Raw genomic sequence first — 19844 nt, forward strand, 5'->3', positions numbered from 1 at the left:
GCCCTTGCCTCACCATCCTTGCTGTTGTCTTTCTCAGCAACTCCCAGACTGATCCATGAAGCCAGCCCCATCCCCTTTGCCATTTGTTGTCTCAAATTCAGCAAATCAAGGGGTGTTTCTTGATCTGCCTAAGGCCTAGAAGACATCTATCCTTTCAGCTCTACAGTCCAATGGAACACACAGATTTCACTACTCATCCACACTCAATTACTAGGCACCAACATTTTCTTTAATACTCTCTCCTGCAGCTGAACCTGAGGACCTGAGAGGACTACCATGTAAGGTTGTATGGGTTGTGCACTGCACATCAGTGTATCTAAAGTAGCACCATTCACATGGTGGACATCATATATTTGCATATGTATTAGGATAATTTTTCTGATAGAGGAAAATAAATGTCTAAAAAACTTAGTGTATTACACGCAATTTCCAACAGATGGCAGTCAAGTATTCTGAGAAAAGAACACCTTTGTTTCATTTGCACAAAGGTATTATATGGGCTAGTGGCAGTCCCGGGATCTATGTCTTTCAATTTGGGTTAAGAAGGCCATGAACTCCCTAAAACTGTATGCAAAATGCTCAGTGCATGTGCATTCTATCTAATAATTACCAATCTTCAAATTTTTATAATGAAGAAATAAGAAGAAACCTGGAAAGTCTTTACCCAGCTTAGAGAAATTCATAAAAATCTAACACAAAGCCAGTTTTTAGACCATAAGTATTTCTGAAAAATAACTGTGTGAAAATAACATAATAAAATAACTGTATAAAGATTTATAACTGTGTTATAAATGGCAAAAGCAATCTTATATACCTGACATAAGTTTTCTAAAATATAAAAGAACACTGGGAATAGCTCTTGGAATGCTGCATAAGAAATTCAAGAGAAGTACATGCTATCCCATGTATTTTAAATCCACTTTTCCCTAGTGACATTATGTCCATTGCCTGAAAATGCAATTAGAAATCAATCTACTACAGACAAATACATATCTAGATCTCTGATTTCTGAAGAAATCATTAAAGTGTTTTACACTTAAATTGACTGAATTTATTTATACACCTAGTTGAATGTCCACGTGAAAGGTCTAACTGCTTTGGCGCTCTTAGGTTGATTCATTTGGTAGAGAACACAAATTCAGAGTTATATCTTTCTCCCAAAGCACCAGTTCTCACTATAGTGGAGGTCTTACCTCAGAAAAAGGGCGAGGCTCCGCAGCAACTAGAGCCAGGCTGCTGTCCAAGCTAAGTCTTGTCAAAGACTTCACATAAATACCACAGGTGCCACAGAATCGGGCAGACAGGTGGTTAATAGCCCCACATGTAGGGCAAACAGTGTAGTCAGAAGGAATGCCAAGCTAGAGGATAGAAAACATTTTAATGAATATTAGAATTACAATTTTCCCATATATTTTCATACCATATAATCTCTAGGCATCAAAATAACATATGCCCATACCCTCTGACCCAGTGATTCTACCTTCTAGAATTTATCTTACAGACAAATAAACAAAGTATATTCCAGGCCATTCCCTGCAGAATTGTGGTTTTACAAGAAATCACTGGAAACAACCTAAGTGTCCAGCAATAGGGGATGGCCTAAGTATATCATAGTACATACAGACAATGGAATATTATGAAGCCACTGAAAAGAATGAGGTGGTTACTAACAAGATATATGGGTAGGCAAAAAGAATTGGATCAGTGATCATAATAAGCACCAGTTAATGCATAAATGCATCAAGATTGGGTGCGGTGGCTCACATCTGTAATCCTAGCACTTTGGGAGGCTCAGGTGGGAGGATCACTTGAGGCCAGAAGTTTGAGACCAGCCTAGGCAACATAGCAAGATCCCCATCTCTATAAAAAACAGAAAAAATTAACCAGGCATGGTGGTGCACGCCTGTAGTCCCAGCTACTTGGGAGGCTGAGGCAGAAGGATCCCTTGAGCCTAGGAATTTGAGGCTGCAGTGAATGGAGCCACTGCACCCTAGCCTGGGCAACCGAGTGAGACCCTGTCTCAATCAATCAATCAATCCATACATTGACTAGCCGAAAGAATACTTCAGGAACTGGATATCACCGATTGCTTCTGATAAAGGGAACTGTGGGAATGAGATGAGAAGGGAGAGTAATCCTTCACTCTAAACTGTTTATCATTTACATGTAATACTCATATAAATAGATAAATAACTTTTAGTGTCCTATTAAAAAGGTAGAAATGCCAATAGTCAATAAATGAATGAAAATGTATGACCTCAAAGAAATGCAAATCAAAACAGCAATGAGAAATGGTTCTCAATGTAAGAAGATTAATTATCTCTCTCTCTCCAGATTCTTAAGTAAATAGGTGCCAATACCAAAATCACAAGAAGTGATTTCTGCAAGCCATGCAAGAGCCTGGCTCTCTCTAGGCTAGTGATGAGATGCTCAATGCAAAGAAGCTCAGTTTTAAAATACTCACCATTGCTCCACACCAGTCACAGAAGCACACATCCCGGGGATTCCGGTGACCACAGCTGGAGCAGGAAATGGCCTCTCCTTTATGAGCGGACGGAGAAGGGGCCTTATCCCCACTGCACATTGCCTGGTGAACAAAACGGCATTTACAGGCAGGATTAATATTATACTCACCAATCTCCCTCCCAATCCAAAAAAGATAAAAAGCCCGCCAACAATGCAAGCCCTGGAAGCACAGTATTTTTTTTTGCCAAAAGAAGTAAAACTATGACAGGCTTCACCAATTAATACAAAGAACATACATTCCTTTTACACAGATCACAGAAAGTCAACAAAACTGATGCCTCAGAGATGCCTCTTGATATTCTGCAATATCTTTAACATCAAAGGTAGCAAGCCAACTGTTGATTTAATGGAACAATATTAATAAATAAAGGAAAGAAAGAGAGCTGAGCTACCTAAGGTATAATGACCAAGGTTTATTCTCTATACTCTGGGGTTCTGGTTACCACATGGAAATCTCTTACCAGATTTCCTGTAGGATACTTTTAAAACAGGCAATCCTAGTAAGGTACTTCTTACTAGGAAATCCTAGTAAGAAATTTTTCTCATTTCCCAAATGGGAATGATAGTCACAGTGACTGCTACCTGATCGCCTACTGTGTACAGGTACTACTCTAGCACTGCCCCACACCTGAGGTGGGTGCCATCGTCTTCCCCATTTTACAGAGGGGGGAAGTGGGGCATAGAGAGGGTAAGAACCAAGATTTGAACCCAGGCCATCTGACTCTAAAGCCTGACTCTTCTCCATGATTCCACATAGCCCCTTCAATACAATGGCTTCCTCACGGGGCTGTAGAAAGTTTCACATGATCAACAGCAACTCAGCGTATAGGAATGCTCTGCACAGGGCCACACTGCACCAGCCAGCTTCCTTCACTTACCATCTTGCTTTCCACTAGATGCTGATTTCATTGAGGGAAAGAACTATAATTTCACATTTTTTCCCCCACTAGGACAATACTTGGTTCTTTGGCACATGGGAGTCATTAAAATAGTCACTGAATCAATGAATAATTGATTCAATTGATAACTGAATGTGTGTATTGCCATATATTCCATGTGTAATACTAAGGATGTGAATACTAGGGGAAATTTTGCTAAGGGTAATTTTCCCTCAAAGATGGACAGTTTAATTAACTTTATTTGCCCAGCTGTATCCTGTTTTGCTTCAGGGCCTGCGCTGTTATCCCAAAACAGAAACCTATCCAAAAGAGGCCACATATGCCTCCGACATCCACACAGTCCCTGAGAAAGGAGACCCCTTGTTGTGTACACTTACCCTCATTTCTGTGCAATTAGAGGGATACTCCTTTGGGTAAATCAAAGGAGAAATTCTTTGCAACCTTTTTCTTCAGACCTTACATTTCAATTATCCCACTCTTAAAACAGAATATTGACACAAAACTTGCCAACCTGTGTTTTTAAATATAATGCCTTCAGAACTTTCATTGAAATGCATCTACTGTTCAAGCAAATTTTTAAGATAACATTGCTTTAAAGAAAGAAAAATTATCTTACCCCATCATATTAATGCTGCTAAACAAAAAAAGACATAAAGCTATCAGATTGAACATGCATTCCTACTCCTATGCCACTTCAGTGATAAATATTCTCATTGTGACATCTAAACTGTGATATACCATTCAGATAGAAACACAATTATTAAAACAAATTCAATTTTGGGAATGAGACCTACAAATATCACTGACAATTCATGAAGTCAATTTAAATTATTTTATTATTTATATAAGAAGTTCGGAATGCCTGAGGAAAGGATGTCTGAGAAAATAAATCTTTTGCTTGGCAATTTACTTAAATCTATCAGCAAGATCATTCCAAGAATTCCAGAAGTTTCACTGTTTTCTATTTTTATGTTTTTCCAACCTCACTATTTCTCTCTCTCATGCCTTGGAAAATTATTGATGTCATTTCATGATGGGAGAGTGATATAAAGTCTAAAACTGCATTACCAGACAGACAGACAAATAACTATCAATAACAGACTCCCCTAATATCACATCAGGTCTGACTTTGGAATATGTGTTTTCTGATTAAATTCACCACTGCGTTAGTATGTTTTTAGTCTCAGTTCTGAAAAAAATACATATTATGTAACAGAAACCATTTAAAAAAAAAAACTACACAGATTTTTCTTTCTGGTAATGCTGGATTAAGACCATACCAAATGACTCCCACACAGAAAACAACTAAAAATCTGCTCATTAATACATGAAGGCAGTGGAGAATGAACCGAAGCAGGTAAATTCTTGTAGCAAGTATACACGGGAGGAGAGGAGTTACGCAGAGTTAGTTCCCATCTCCATGGCTTTTAGCCTGGGGATAAGGACAGTACACATAGTGCGTGTGAAGGGGTGGGCAAAAGGCAGTATGTCTGGCCAGGAGAACCAGAAAACTGAAGCTGAGGAATATTTGGCTGCCAAACAGGTAGGCACCTCCCAGAAAGAAAACAGACAGAGAAGGGATTCTCAAATTCTGTATACTCACATCTTTTACTAATCCCTGAACAACATATATACAGAATAGATTCAACACAGATCAACTAAAGAAAAATACCTGAATGGAGACCACACTTGCTGCTCCCCTGACCAAAACTTTTTTTCTTGGGCTTTAGTATGTTGGGGGATTTTAGATTATATCCTACCATTATGAATGTTAGGCCATGATGCTTTGGGATTACTACTATTCTTTGATGAATAGTAACTGGGGTTTTTGTTGTTTATTTGTCTGTTTTGTTTTAGCAGGTAATAATATATATGTCTGATTTGGGGAATGCACTGCCTGGAAGGAACCAGAACCAGTCCCTCTCAAAAGAAAAGAAAATCAACTGAGTTCAACTCTAAGATGAATCAGATACTGGAACTAGCCAACCAGAATTTTGAAGCATATATTTTGTCCACAAAGAATAAAAAGATAGGAAATCTCAGCAAAGAAATATAAACATTAAAAAGAGAAACAAATGAAAATTCTAAAGGAGAAAAAGATAATATTTGAAATAAAATGTTTACTAAGTGAACTTAATAGCTAAAAGGAGCTGCTAAAAGAAAGAGTAAGTGAAGCAAACTTGAAGATAGGTCAACAGAAATCATACAATGTGACAAGAGAAAAAAAGATTTTAAAAATGACTAGAACCTCAGGGACCTATTAGCTAATATCAAACAATCCAACAGATGTGTATACGGAATCCCAGAAGGAGAGTAGAAAGTGAGTGGGATAGAAAAATACCTAAAGAAATCATGGATAAACAGTTCCCAAATTTGATGACAGACAGAAATTTACAGTTACAAGATTCTCAATGAACATCAATCAGAATAACTGCAGAGAAGTTCACTCTGAGGCACATGATAGCCAAACTGTTAAAAACCAACAAAAAAAGAGCAAATCTTAAAAGCAGCAAGAGAAAAATGACGCATTGCATACACGGAAATGTCAATCTGATTTAAATCTGACTTCTGAGTAGACACCATGGAGGCCAGAAGATTGTGGAACACCTTTAAAGTTCTGAAAGAAAATAACTGTCAACCCAGAACTATGTATCAAAAATAGTCTTTGAGAATAAAGGCAAAATAAAGACATTTGCAGACAAAAGAAAACTATCAGAATTCACTGCCAGCAAACCTGCATTATAAGAAGTGATAAAGGGAGTTCTTCTGTTTGAAGGGATACGATACTAGAGAGAAACTCAGACACTTAGAAAAGAGTAAAGAACATCAGAAATGGTAAATATTATGTGTAAATGCAAAAAAATAGTTTTTATCTTTTTTGTCTTTCCTCTGAATTTCTTCCTAAACCAAGTAATTATTTAAATCAGAAATTATAACATTATCATAGGACTTATTTTATATATATATACGTATAAATACACAACTAAAACATAAAGTATAGGTGGGAGGGATTTAAACCTACATGGTTGCAAGATTTGCACATTTTACTTGAGTTGGTACAACAATAATTAAGTAGACTACGAAAAGTTAAAGATGTATATTATAATCACTAGGGAAACTACTTAATGCCAAGAAATACAGCTAAAAGGCTAATAGGCAAATTAAAATGGAATTCAAAAAGGTATTCAAAGGCCGGGCGCGGTGGCTCATGCCTGTAAGCCTAGCACTCTGAGAGGCTAAGGCGGGCAGATTGTTTGAGCTCAGGAGTTCAAGGCCAGCCTGAGCAAGAGTGAGACCCCATCTCTACTAAAAATAGAAAGAAATTATATGGACAGCTAAAAATATATATAGAAAAAATTAGGCGGGCATGGTGGTGCATGCCTGTAGTCCCAGCGACTCGGGAGGCTGAGGCAGGAGAATCACTTGAGCCCAGAAGTTTGAGGTTGCTGTGAGCTAGGCTGATGCCACAGCACTCTAGCCTGGGCAACAGAGTGAGACTCTGTCTCAAAAAAAAAAAAAATTGACATATTAAAGGTAGAAGTAAACAATTCTAGAATGATAGTTGGAGGGTCTCCCCTAAAAGCATTTTTTTAAATTTTTTAAATTGACAAGTAAACATAATACATATTTATGGTACACAATAAGATGCCTTGATACATGTATTGTAAAATGGCCACATCAAGCGACTTAGCATACGCATTACCTTAAATACTTACCATATTGTTGTGGTGAGAACACTTAAAATGTATTCTCTTACCAATTTTCAAACATAATTGTTATTGACTATAGTCACCATGATGTTCAATAGATCTCTTGAATTTATTCCTCCCAAATGAAACTGTCTTTTGACCAACATTTCCCCAATCTCCCCAACCCCCTGCCATTGTTAATCATTTTACTCGTGATTTCTATGACTTCAATGTGTTTACACTCCACGTAAGTGAGAATATGCGAGATTTGTCTTTCTATGCATGGCTTATTTCACTTAACACAATGTCCTCCAGGTTCATCCATGCTGTTGCAGATGACAGGATTTCCTTCTTTTTAAAGGCTGAATAGTATTCCATTATGTAAACATACCATATTTTCTTTATCCATTCATTAAATGATGGACACTAGGGTTGTTTCCAGATTTTGGCTATTGTGAATAATGCTGCAATGAAAATGGGAGTACAGATACCTCTTTGACATACTAACTTCATTTCCTTTGAATGTGTACTCAGGAGTGGGATTGCTGCATCATCATATGGTAGCTCTATATTTAATTTTTTGAGGAGCCTCCATACTGTTTTCCATAACGGCTATACTGATTTACATTTCCACCAACAGTCCTTTACTCCACATCCTCACCAACACTTGCTAACGTTTTGTCTTTTTGATAATAGCCATTCTAATAGTGTGAGGTGATATCTCGTTGTGGTTTTAACTGCATTTCTCTGATAATTAGTGATGTTGAGCATTTTTTCATATACATGTTGGCCACTAGTAAGTCTCCTTTTGAGAAATGTCTGTTGAGGTCCTTTTACCTTTTTTTTTCAAATCAGGTTATTTGTTTTCTTACTATTGAGTTGTTTGAGTTCCCTGTATGTTTTGGATATTAACCCCTTATAAGACATATAGGTTGCAAATATTTTCTCATTCTGTAGGTTGTCTCTTCACTCTCTCCATTGCTACCTTTGCTATGTAGAAGTTTTTAGTTTGATGTTAATCCCATTTATCTATTTTTGGTTTTGTTGCCAGTGTCTTTGGGATCATATCCAAAAAAATCATTGCCCAGATCAAAGTCATGGAGCTTTACCTCTATGTCTTCTTCTAAAAGTTTTTCAGTTTAAAGTCTTATGTTTAAGTCTATAATTCATTTTGAGTTGATTTCTGTATATGGTATGAGGTAAGGGTCTAATTTTATTCTTCTGCATGTGGATATCCAGCACCATTTATTGAAGAGACTGTCCTTTCTCCATTATATATTCTTGGCACCTTTGTTGAAAATCAATTGACATTAAATATGTGGATTTATTTCTGGGCTCTCTAATCTGCTCCATTGGTCTATGTGTCTGTTTTTATGCCCGCAGCATGCTGTTCTGATTAATACAGGTTGAGCAACCCTAATTAGAAAATACAAAGTCCAAAATCCAACCTGACCTGAAGTGATGGGTCACAGTCAAAATGCAGTCAAGACTTTTTCTGATGCACAAAAGTATTTAAAATACTGTATAAAATTACCTCAGACTATGTGCATAAGGTGTATAGAAAACATAAATGAATTCTGTGTTTAGATTTGACTCCCACCCCCAAGATATCTCATTATGTATGTGTAAATATTCCAAAATCTAAAAAAGAAAAATCTGAAACACTTCTGGCCTCAGGCATTCCAGATAAGGGAGGCTTAATTTGTATAATTTTATAATAGATCAGAAGTATGATGCCTCTGGCTTTGTTCTTTTTTCACTCAAAATTGCTTTGGCTATTTGGGGTCTTTTGTGCTTCCATACAAATTTTAGGATTTTTTTTTTTCTATTTCTGTGAAAATTGTCAGAAATTTTGATAAGGATTTCACTGAATCTGTAGACACCTTCAGTCAGCATGAACATTTTTACAATATTAATTCTTCCAGTCCAGGAACATGGGATGGGATATCTTTCCATTTACATTCATAGACAACATAATGATGTTTTGGTCAATGATGGACCACCTATACGACAGTGGTCCCATAAGATTATAATGGAGGTGAAAAATTCATATCACCTTGTGATTTGTATTACAATTGCTTACGTACAATTGCTGTACTGTATTCAGTACAGTAATTGTATTACAATTACGTACAATTGCTATACTGTATTCAGTACAGTAAATCCTGAATTCTGTACAGGTTTGTAGCCTAGGAACAACAGGCTACAACATATAGCCTAGGTATGTAGTAGGCTATATATACCACCTAGGTTTATGAAAGTACTATATACTCTGTGATGTTTGTATGACGATGAAATTGCCTAGCAATGTATTTCTCAGAATGTATCCCTATTACTAAGTAATGCATGCTTGTATTTGTGTCTTCTTCAATTTCTTTCATCATGTTTTATAGTTTTTAGTATTTAAGTCTTTCACCTCCTACAGTTGGAGGTTTTAATACCCCTTTCTCAGAATTTGCTAGAACTAGACAAAATTAATAAAGATATATAAGATCTGTGAAACATTCCATTTTGACTTAATTGATATTTATAGAATATTAGCCTTAACAATAACAGAACACACATTCATTTCAAGTGTACCTGATATGTTTTCCAAGTTAGACCATATGCTGGGCCATAAAATAAATCTCATTAATTTAAAATAACTGAAATCAGACACAGTATGTTCTCTGACCATAACAGAATTAAATTTTAAATCAGTAACAATAAATTACTAGGAAAAGCTCACATATTTGGGAATTAAACAACCAATTTATAAATAAATCATAGGCCAAAGAAGTCATAGAAAAATGAGAAATGTTTTATACTGAATTATAATGAAAATATATAAATATGTGAGATGCTGCTAAAGAAGTTCTTAGAGAAATGTATAGTTTGTGTTACAAAAAAAGGAAAAATTGGAAATCAACGATCGGAGTTCTCACCTTAAGAAATTAGAAAAAGATCAAATTAAACCCAAAGCAAAGAGAAAGAAATAATAAACAGCAAAATCAAAAAATAGGATACAAAAAATTGAGAAAAATCAATGACCCAGAAGCTGGTTCTTTGAAAAGACCAACAAAACTTACAAGTCTCTAACTAGACAGAGAGCAAGAAAACAAGAAAGAGAGAGAAAACACACATATACAAATATCGGCATGAAAGAGGGGATGATATCACTACAGATCCTAGAGACATTAAAATGGTAAAAAGGGAATATCATGATTAAATCGCTGAATAATACCCAGTATCTGAGGACCATGTAGAGAAACTGAGACCTTCATATATTGCTGGTAGGAATGCAAAATGGTACAGCCATCTTAGAGAATAGTATGTCAGTGTCTCATAAAATTAAACATGAAATTATACAAGACCAAGCAATCCTATTCCTAGGTATTTACCCAAAAGAAATACAAATTATGTCCACACGAAGACTTATATGTGAATGCAGGATTATTCATAATATTCTGAAAATGGAAACAGCACAAGTACCCATGAATGAATCAATCAATAGTAGAATATCCATACTGAGGAATACTACTCAATAATCAAAATGAAAAATATTAATAAATGCAGTAACGTGAATGAACCTCAAAAACATTCTGCTAAGTGAAGAAAATAAAACACCAAAAAACTACATCTATAAAAGGCAAAATCATAGTGTCAAAAAAGATCAGTATTTTCTGGGTCTAGTGATTCAGCGGAGTGGCTCATCTATAAAGAAGATTGAGAAAACTTTTTAGGTTAAATGGATATAGTATCTTCATTGTGGTGGTGGATAAAATGACTACATAATTACCATGATTCATCAAACTGTACAATTAAGTTAATTTTATTCCATGTAAAATATATATCAATAAATCTGGGAACAAAAAGAGTTCCTTCAAATCAACTACTCTTAAGATAGTCAGAGATTAAACACATCCTTAAAAGATATCTTATCCAACTCCCCTGTTAGGGTTGAATTGTATCTCCTCAGAAAAAGATGTGTTGAAGTCCTAACCCCCAGTATCTCAAAAGTCATCTTATTTGGGGAAAGGGTTTTACAGAGGTAATCAAGTCACAATGTGGTCATTAGGGTGGGCCCTAATCCTGTGTGACTGGTATCTTTATAAAAAAGGGAAATCCGGACACAGAGGCAGACACACACACACACAGAGACACACGGAGAACGTCGTGTGACAGCAAAGGCAGAGACTGGAGTGATGCATCTAGAAGCCAAGGGAAGCTAGAGGCTACCAGAACTAAGGTAGAGGCATAGAACAGTTCATTCCCTGGCACCTTCAAAGGGAGCATGGCTCTGTCAACAGCTTGATTTTAGACTTCCAGCTCCAGAACTGTACAACCATAAATTTCTGTTGTTTTTAGGCATGCAGTTTGTGGTGCTCTATTTCGGCAGCCATAGGAAACTAATACACTCCCATTTGATACTAACCATGTGGACCATGCTAATCATCACATGTTGTCCAGTTTTCTGAGGAATCTCTCTAAGATGCAACAAACCCCACAAAAAGTCAAAAAATACATATGTAATAGCCCAAAAGAACCAAGTTTTTTTCTTCTAAGTTGGCAGTAAATGCCACCTTCTCAGTACTGTTAGGCCAGGGCAAGTCACCTGGAAGTAATTTTAAATTTCAAGGCCCAGTGTGGTGGCTCACACCTATAATCCTAGTACTCTGGGAGGCCAAGAAGGGAGGACCACTTGAGGCCAGGAGTTCAAGATCAGCCTGAGCAAGAGCAAGACCATGTCTCTACATAAAATAGAAAAATTAGCCAGGCATGTTGATGCATGTCTGTAGTATCAGCTACTTAGAAGGCTGAAGCAGGCAGCTTGCTTGAGCCCAGGAGTTTGAGGTTGCAGTGAACTATGGTGACACCACTGCACTTTAGCCAGGGCAAAAGAGTGAGATCCTGTCTCCAAAAAAATAAATAATAAATAAAATAAAATAAAAAACAGGCTGGGTGTGGTGGCTCATGCCTGTAATCCTAACACTCTGGGAGGCCGAGGCAGGAGGATTGCTCAAGGTCAGGAGTTCGAGACCAGCCTGAGCAAGAGTGAGACCCCATCTCTACTAAAAATACAAAGAAATTATCTGGACAGCTAAAAATATATATAGAAAAAAATTAGCCAGGCATAGCGGTACATGCCTGTAGTCCCAGCTACTCGGGATGCTGAGGCAGTAGGATTGCTTGAGCCCAGGAGTCTGAAGTTGTTATGAGCTAGGCTGACGCCACGGCACTCTAGCCCGGGCAACAGAGCGAGACTCTGTCTCAAAAAAAAAAAAAAAAAAATTTCTTCAGAAATATTTTATAAACATAAAATAGGTTATCTGAACAGAACCCATTCACTGTATTTAAATTGCATATACTTCTATTTCTTCATTCCAACACTCAAAATAGGCTGACAAGAAACCTGAGAAATGGGTAGCTACAATGTTTTAAATTTCAAAAAGCAGATGCATATATAGTCAACAAAGACATATCTGCCTGTAAATGAAACGTGAATGGGTTCACTTTCCCACATGCTACTCCCAGCCTCCCACGCAAACTCATTAAATAAAACTGCAGGAAATTTTCATTTTATTTGAATCCTTCTGTTTGTATTGATAAATATATAAAGTCCTCTCCACATATGGATATGATGCTTTCAGTTTACCATGAGAAGCTTTTCTTGGTCTCTCTCCTCTCACTGTAGATTATATTTCTCTACTCTTTATCAACACTGAACATTTAGCAGCCACTAAACATAGGATTGTCATATACAGTCAACTTACCTCATGTGATGAAGGCAGAGTCTCTTCACAGTTAACACAGTATCTCAGCTCAGCAAAATTAAACGTGCCACAAACCCTGCAGATTATCCTCTCCTTGACAACAGAGAAAAAGAAATGTGTTCCTCTGAACAAACAACTGTGCAAACAAATCATCAAGCAGTATTTTCCATCAATCAGCCAGCTACAGACCCCATTATAATACCCAGGCCCTGAATATTGGATTGGTTTAGGAATTACTACAACATAAATAGCGTCAGACAAATTAATGGAGTTTTAAAAGAAACAAAACCCCAAACAAACAAACACACTGAAAAGAGTATTCATTTGGTCTTGGGAAAGCAAACTGAAAAATTTACACTGATTATGTGTAAGATTTTTGTTTGTTTGTTTCCAATGTGGAAAATGGGATAGTCAGTAATACGCTCTCCATTTCATGGCTTAAACAGTAAACAGAAAGACCAGCAAAAGATCATCTGTGTTTATAAGTAATCTGGTTCCGGGGTCGGGAAGTTACCCTATAGGGCTTTTTGTTAAATATGAACTTAGGTTTGCTCTATAGTTTCTCACTTTGAAATGGAAGGAGTGGAAAGGCTGCCTTAGAAAGGGAATGGTTTAAGTGCAATTTTCTGAGTCAGGACTCTGAGGTTAAGTTGCAACACAGGAAAAAAAAAAATTGTTAAAATAGTCTAACTAGAATTCAGCTAGCAGAGGCTTGCTAACATCTGTTTAGTCACTGGACCATTCTGTATTCTCAGGATACTATCTTTTCCAATTGCCAATAATCACTGATGCTCAGGGTTCATTTCTATTCCCAGACTGTGGTTTCTAGGTGTCCTGAAAGTAACATAGTATGTTCTGAAACCACTACTGGTAAAGAGGATGATAAAGTAAAAGAAAGCCTAACTTCTGCAGTTTTATTTCCAATACCACTAGGCAGCTTTATGAAATCCCAATCTTTCAAAGTCTGGTTAAACTCCATTGTTAGTAGAAGACTCCCAAGTCTTCATAGGAACCTGAGCCAACTCAGGAAACCACAGTGGCCAATCTAGACAACTCTAAAGGGCAGAGGTGGACTGACTGCTATTCAAAGCAGCAGAGAAACACAGTCTTGCTCTCAGTGGTTCCTGGTACTCCCTGGGGCCAACACTCTTCAGTTACTTAAAAGTTGCCATAGCATAATCTGCAAATTGCCAGCATTTTTCTGTGAAATTTAGGGTTGCAACTTTCCTGAAGATATTGCCTCAGAAAAGTTCTGGTAAAACCCATTGAGAAGTGAGACAAATTTCCTATCCTTGTGTTAAAAAATACTGAGATCAAACAAAAATAATCTCATAGTATGCTGCAGGAAATATTTCCTCTAAGAGAACACTAGAACCCAACTAAAATTGTTTACTTATAAAGTTCAACAGCTTCCTCCAAGACCCTCACCTTGCAGGGCTCACAATCTAAAACTGTATGTCGTAATTCTGCCTAATCCAAACTTTGCCAATCCCAGCCATGCTTTGCAAAACCCTCTATTATTTTTAAATTTTAGTTAATAAACTTTATATTGTTAGACCAGTTTTAGGTTCACAGAACAGTTGAGTGGAAATTACAGAAGGTTCCCATATATCCTGTCTCCCCACCAGTCTCCCTCACCATTGACACCCCACATTAGATTAGTGCATTCGTCACAATCTATGAACCTACACTGCCATACCGTTATAACCCACAGTCTATAGTTTACATTAGGGTTCAATCTTACAAAAAACTCTTCAAAAAAAAAATTACCCAACTCCAGCAGTAACGTCCTATGAATACCTTTCCCTGTTTTCCGTCTTCTGAGATACTACTAAGAATCTGTGGTGGTCTACCTTACTGCATCAGGTCCACCAAACAGTTTTCTTGGTCAACACATTTTTCTACGGTTTTTGTGGAAGCTTTTGACACCAAGCCTTAGCTCATTTCCTTCTAGAGCAGTGACCACAACCCACAGTCAGTAATCATTTTATATCAAAACTTACTACATTCATAAATTCACAGATGTTTGTAGGGATGATTTGAGATTGTGGCCACCATCAGAAGGCATTAACAAGGATGCTAAACACCTATGACTACAACTTTAAAAAAAGGTCAATACCCTCATTTGCCACCTCATCCACAGCATTTGCAGCATATTATCTACTTGAATGGTTCTAAGTAATTTAATGGACCCAACTTAGTCACTGAGATAAAACTTTCCCTCATAAAGTAGTTGGAAGAACAATATTCAAACTCCCAAATGATAAGCTTTAATTGGCAAAATAAACAAGGAAGAATGTTAGAAACAAATTAGTACGTCACTGCAAAGTTTATCTCAAAATTGATCGTGTAAGGCACTAAGCTAAAGTTCTACTTGATGTGGAGCTGTCACACTGGCCTTAGCCCCAAATCCCTGTGTGAGACTCTGGGTCTCATAGGAGGTAACTGTGAGTCATCAGATCTTTTCAGAATAATGACTTAAACAGGATCCCATTCCTAAGCCACACAGATTCTAGGAACCCCAAATAAGACTAAAGTCCTAGAGGTATGCTACATGTTGCTAGTTAAAGCCCAAAGGAAACGGAAGTATCTCGTTTTGCTAAAGGAGAGTTAGTATCTTATGGTTAAAGGGGATGCTAAGATAAGTGAACTTCAGGAAATGGCCAATGAATACATTTGTTACATGAAATAAACAAGTTGCAGGGAAATGTGTAAATCATGATTCCATTTTTGTTTAAAAAACAAACCAAACCAGCCTGGCGCGGTGGCTCATAACCTGTAATCCTAGCCCTCTGGCAGGCCGAGGCAGGTGGATCGCTCGAGGTCAGGAGTTCGAGACCAGCCTGAGCGAGACCCTGTCTCTACTAAAAATAGAAAGAAATTGGCCGGGCGCGGTGGCTCACGCCTGTAATCCTAGCTCTGGGAGGCCGAGGCGGGTGGATCGCTCGAGGTCAGGAGTTCGAGACCAGCCTGAGCAAGAGTGAGACCCCGTCTCTACTAAAAAAAAAAATAGAAAGAAATTATCTGGCCAACTAAAAATATATATACAAAAAAAAAAAAATTAGCCGGGCATGGTGGCTCATGCCTGTAGTCCCAGCTACTCGGGAGGCTGAGGCAGTAGGATCGCTTAAGCCCAGGAGTCTGAGGTTGCTGTGAGCTAGGCTGATGCCACGGCACTCACTCTAGCCCGGGCAACAAAAGTGAGACTCTGTCTCAAAAAAAAAAAAAAAAAAAAGAAATTATACGGACAACTAAAAATATATTTAGAAAAAATTAGCCGGGCATGGTGGTCCATGCCTGTAGTCCCAGCTACTCGGGAGGCTGAGGCAGTAGGATCGCTTGAGCCCAGGAGTTTGAGGTTGCTGTGAGCTAGGCTGACGCCACGGCACTCACTCTAGCCCAGGCAACAAAGTGAGACTCTGTCTCAAAAAAAAAAAAAAAAAAAACCAAACCAAATCTAAATGTGTGAATACATATGTTTTTGTAAACCTAGAAAAATACATAGAAGAATACTCTCTAAGATGCTAACATTAGTTATTTTGGCAGGGGTGGGGATAGAAGTGGAGGTGGAGAAATTATGTACATTTTTGTATATTTTTGGATTATTTCACTTGTTATAAAAAAATAGGTATTAATTTAAGAATTAAATTGTAAAATCCTCTCTTATTCTGAAATAGGTACCTTTGCCAGAGGTTAAAAGGAAACATGTCTACTACTTTATCTTTTACTCCAGGCAGTAAAAAAACATCTGATAGAGCAAAACTCCTCAGAGTTGACAAAGCCTTTAAATCCACACAAGACAAGACTGCAACAGCAGTTGAGTGGCAGGAAGAGGGCAGATGCTGTTTTTGCTCTATGAGGAATGAGATGGAAACAGATACAGAAAGGGGAGGGACCCGTCAACAGGCATGGTGCTGCCTTGAGGGATGTGAGGCTTACTGGCTTCCCTGAGTAGCTTATAGGGGTATTCCCACTGAGCTCAGAGGTGACTGTCTGGGTAAGAATGTTATCTAAAAACTTGTCGCCCTTATAACATCTGGGAAAAGCACTGAAATGAAGATTGTTAGGCCAGGGTTCCCAAATAGTTGTCCTTCTGTGAGTAGAAGCAGCAATACCAATCGTCCAACATAAAAATTAGGTATTTCCCTCTAGGAACAGAGGTCACATGATAAAAGTCTCCCTACAGATCAAGTCTAATTAAAACCTGTCCCTGCTTTCAACACTTCAGGACCCACAAGGAAAAATCCGAGCTACTAAGTCCAGTAGAGAAGGTGGCATCTCCCACAACCCACAGCACCCCAGCATTGTTGTAGCTCAGCAAAACCAACCGGCTTGCAAAGCTTTGAAGCACACTCTGCAGTTTCCAGTCTGTCTGTCTGCCTGGAACATCCTCTCTCCCCATTGACCCCCCCACAAATGCATAAACATGAGCCACTTTCTTTCTTCATCATGCAAATGCTTGTGCCTCCCCCAGTATCTGTTCAGATGCCACCTGTTCTTCAAAGCCAACCCTGACCCTGGTCCCTGACAGAGTTAATGAATTTATCCTCTGTACCCCACTATCATCACCACCACAACCAGCATGGCCATGACAAGCAGGGGCCCAGGTCACTGGATCCAGGCAGGAGAAGGTGAGTATAGGGGTCAGGGCCTGGGGAATGCAGTGTGGAGAGCCCTACAGAGTAGTCCAGGAAGCAGCATGATGGGGAAAAATCAAGTCAAAAGACATCTTTGAAAATTCAAGCCCCTCAGCACCTGAGGGCTCACAGTAGAAGTGTAAGGCAGAACCCAGAGAAACTGGGTGAACCTAAAGGAAAGTTCAGGGCTACCCCATGGTAAGGAATGCCAACTGCCTGGGGCAAGGCCCAAGTGCCATGTGACCACTGGAGGCCTGGCCTAGAGACTTCACTCTTTTCTCAGAGCCCTTGCCCTGAGGGACCCTAAAGCAGGTATCCAGAGACCTTCTCAGGTTCACACCACTCCTTGTGCCATCCTGGCATTGCTGGGAGTTTAGACTTCTTCCAAGAAATTCTTAGGGTACAGAATATACTGTGCATGTGGTTAAGTTTCCAAGCAAAAAAGGAGAATAGTGATTCAAATGTTTTGGTGAAAGAGACACAATTCAGTTCTTAATTATCAATAGTATAAGATACATACTTATATCTTATAAATATATCTTTTAGTAAATCATAAAAATCCTATGCCAAAACAAATAAAACACTAGGGACAAACATAGTTCTAATAGAAATGATCATGAGATTCTCACTTCTGGAGAAAATAGTAAAAGTGACACCCCAAGTCATTATTTCCTATGATCGTGGAAAAATACATGTTTGAGAGAGCTCTTTATCAAAGTTGTACCAAATTTCAGGAGTATTTCGCTCATATGAAGTTTTACCCAATAATTTCAAAAGCCATAATTCCCTTTGAAAATGCAACATCAGAAATTAAGCAGGCTTGACTTTCTAAATTTCATCTTTGAATTCTTAGTTGGTTTCCTCAGTATAAGGCATATGTTCTAACTTTGGCCCACCAATAGAACAGAAATAAATTGCAAGTGACCATCTCTCTTGCTCATAAAAATTGCCCTTTGATAAAGAGACCACTCCTGGATTTAATTCCACTAATCACTAAAGAAATCTTGTGCTTACATCCTCAATATACGATTTACAACAAAGGAAGGGAAAAACTACTTACTAATACCTTTCCATCTCTCTTTCTTCCCACAAAATGGAAAGAACTCTATATTTCAAATACCAAAGATGAAATGACACTCACCCGTTTTCCTCCAGTTTTAAATAGTCCAAAGAGTTTGGAGTAATATTATCTTCAAGTACCCTGAGTAGATGTATCAATAAGAATAGGTTGTTCTGTGATTAACAGAACACCCAAAATAACAGTGGATTAAATAAGATAAAAGTTGATTTCTTTCTCTCATATATAAAAAGTCTGGAGACAGGTTTCTAGGGCTGTATGGTGGCTTCCTGTGGTAGCTTTTAAAGTTTCTCAAGATTGAAAATATTCATCTAACAAAAAGCTTAGTAAATTTTCATATAGCTGACTTTGGACCAGCCAGTTCTTCAAAATTTCTGGAATTTTTTTATCACCCAGATTCCCTCTATTAAATCTATTTTGTCCTCTAGTGACCTTTACTTGGGATTAAAGGAGGTAAGTGGGGCTGTAAATTGAAAAAATGGAGAAAAGATACAGTTGTATGTTCAATGATTCTAACAAAAATTTTTTCACAGTATGATATCATTTGTCTAGCAAAGTTTTTTGAATGTTGTGATTATATGTAACTTTTTCTTCTATGTGACTAGTTCTAATCACTTTTTCTACATAACAGGGACCCATAGTCAAATAAAGCAAACAAAAAGCATGAAGCCACTTTAAGAATAAGATTATAAGTCAATTATTGACGTTTAAATGTATGAAGTAAAAAATTGTCTAAGTTAGCTGTAGTGCAATTTGTCCTCCAAATCCACGTTCATGGAATACATTACTACATATCTCTTTTAACATTATAGATCCAATCAGCAAGTTAAACTCTTTACCTTTCCAAAAATTAGAATGGATTTTGCCCTTGCATATTAGTTTATTCATTGTTACCCCATTCCACCAGCTGAAGAAGGGCATATAATTGTTCAAACATTACTTTCTATGTATTTCATTCATTTTCTACACAATCACATTTCATTACCTTCAAGCGGAAGCTGGGCGGTGGCTGCAGCTGAAGAGCAAGAGGGGCCTCACACACCACACAGATGGTAGTGTTCATAGGAACCATGCTTCCACATTCTGTACATAAGCCCCTCTGCATAAAAGAAAAGGCCAGGTTTGTCTTGGAATGCAGAAACCAAAGGTATGAGTACATCTTAGTATATAAGGTTTAATTTGCTTTTGTAAAACAACTTTTAAAATAATTACCTTTATGATGGATATGCTTAATAATCTGATTTCATAGTGGTCAAATATCA

The 19844-nt window shown here is 37.7% G+C and overlaps 1 protein-coding gene across 1 annotated transcript in view; it reads right to left on the reverse strand.

Moving 5' to 3' along the window:
- The window catches only part of DZANK1 (double zinc ribbon and ankyrin repeat domains 1), a 77226-nt gene that overhangs the window by 29686 nt on the left and 27696 nt on the right, over positions 1-19844 (reverse strand). Inside the window, exons 9-12 of the mRNA XM_045528183.1 lie at positions 19568-19681; positions 12868-12960; positions 2465-2587; positions 1194-1358 (exon numbers count right to left, since the gene is read on the reverse strand). Of these exons, the coding sequence (XP_045384139.1) occupies positions 1194-1358; positions 2465-2587; positions 12868-12960; positions 19568-19681 (495 nt within the window). The remainder of the gene's footprint in view (positions 1-1193; positions 1359-2464; positions 2588-12867; positions 12961-19567; positions 19682-19844) is intronic.

Source organism: Lemur catta, chromosome 17, assembly GCF_020740605.2.
Source record: "Lemur catta isolate mLemCat1 chromosome 17, mLemCat1.pri, whole genome shotgun sequence".
Lineage (NCBI taxonomy): Eukaryota > Metazoa > Chordata > Mammalia > Primates > Lemuridae > Lemur > Lemur catta.